General features: G+C 39.5%; 1 protein-coding gene across 1 annotated transcript; it reads left to right on the top strand.

The window, feature by feature from the left end:
- Nucleotides 1–5: 5 nt before the first annotated feature.
- On the top strand, nucleotides 6–1227 carry LOC111380862 (serine/threonine-protein kinase D6PKL2-like; the record flags this gene model as incomplete). The annotated part of the gene is made up of 1 exon (XM_023004524.1): nucleotides 6–1227. A coding segment is annotated over one exon (756 nt), but the record flags the coding sequence as incomplete, so codon positions are not given.
- Between the last annotated feature and the right edge of the window lie 555 nt (nucleotides 1228–1782).

Here is a 1782-nt window from a genome sequence, read left to right on the forward strand (position 1 = left end):
TATCAGATTTTGACTTATCGCTAAGATGCTATGTGAATCCAACACTTGTTACATCCAGCATCGACCCGTCTTGTGCAATCTCTTCATATTGCATTAAGCCATCATGCATAGATCCAGCCTGCAAATTAACTGTTTGTGTAGAGCCTTCGTGTTTCCAACCCTCTTGCTTTAAGCCTCGACTTTTTAACTCAAAAACAGCAAAAGTAAGGGGTGAACGCATGGCTGTGATCACTTCAGATTCTCTTCCCATGCTCGTTGCGGAGCCAACTTCAGCCCGATCAATGTCTTTTGTAGGCACACATGAGTATTTAGCCCCCGAAATTATTAGAGGAGATGGTCATGGCAGTGCTGTCGACTGGTGGACATTTGGTATTTTCTTATACGAATTGCTTCATGGGAGGACACCCTTTAAAGGCAATGGTAACCGAGAGACTTTATTTAACGTTGTCGGACAACCCTTGAAATTTCCTGAGGGATCCATGTTAAGTTTTGCTGCAAAGGATTTAATTCGAGGTTTGCTCACAAAGGACCCTAAAAAAAGATTAGGATTTAAAAGAGGTGCCACAGAGATAAAACAACATCCGTTCTTTGAAAGCGTTAACTGGGCTCTTATTCGTAGTACTCATCCGCCACAGGTTCCTAAACCTGTTGATCTTGCATCATGTAATCAAGCACTCAAGTCATCTTTGCCTAAAAGTGACAAGGCTGCTTCTGATTCAGACAGTTTATCTGGTCCCTTTTTAGATTTTGAATTTTTCTAGCCATTTTTGACCTGTAATTGTTTGTTCTTAAGTTGGGCATTATATTTATGATCAATAAAATCTTTTCACAATACAAGGTCTCCCCTTTTGATAAATATTAAAGAAATGCATGGTTTTGTAGCATCCATTGCCAACATTACCTTAAAGAAAAAAGTTCTCTGCCTTTGGTGTAAAAACCGCGTTGATGGATTCACTGTTTGTCGAGATTCCTGACTAATATCCTTTGTTGCTTTATCTGTAGATTCCAAAGAACAATTTGCTGAAGACAAATCATCAAACAGTTTGACTGTAGAATTGAACAAGTGTCAATGCCAGATACAAATTTATAGCTTTTTGGTGTGCTTTAATCTTTGGGATTCTGTTTACCTGAATGTTTCTAAAGATGCTTTATTCTTCTGGTTGCACAGTCTCTTTTTCTTTTATTTTGGTACATAAATGTGCTTTTAGTGAATGCTTGTATAATGAGTTGAGAAGTATGTGGCTTTTGCCTTTTGCCTTTTTTCAGCTTTACTGATTCAAACATTCTTTCTTTTACTTTAGACATGACTCATAAGTCACGAGCATTAGACTGAGGAACTATATTTCCTTGCACAAAACAAGGTGAAAAAGGATGATTTTTTTATCCGAACTAAGGCAGGATATCGGTAGAGTTTTACGAGGAAATATGGAATTTTTAGTTTTCCCTGTTGGCTCCTTCGTCCAATCCTTGGTGCACAGTAAGGGTGACATGTGCCGACCTGAGACGGCTCAGTTCTTAGACAAACATGCTCGACTTGTGTTCACAAACAAGGTCTTGTTCGATCCTTTGGCTCATGGGAAAAGTCAATCTGTCCGCGAGCCCATGATCTTGCCTGTATTTTATTTGATAAAGAAATTAATAAACCAACTCAAAAAATGAGTTGCCCAAGAGTCCATTACAAGTTGTCTCATGAAAAAAATTGTCCGGTTCGACCCATGCTAGTCTCGAGACCGGTCCAAGCCACGCATGGGACGAGCTTGCGAGTGGCTTGACCCATTTGTC

The sequence above is a fragment of the Olea europaea genome, unplaced genomic scaffold (genome assembly GCF_002742605.1).
Source record: "Olea europaea var. sylvestris unplaced genomic scaffold, O_europaea_v1 scaffold22186, whole genome shotgun sequence".
Lineage (NCBI taxonomy): Eukaryota > Viridiplantae > Streptophyta > Magnoliopsida > Lamiales > Oleaceae > Olea > Olea europaea.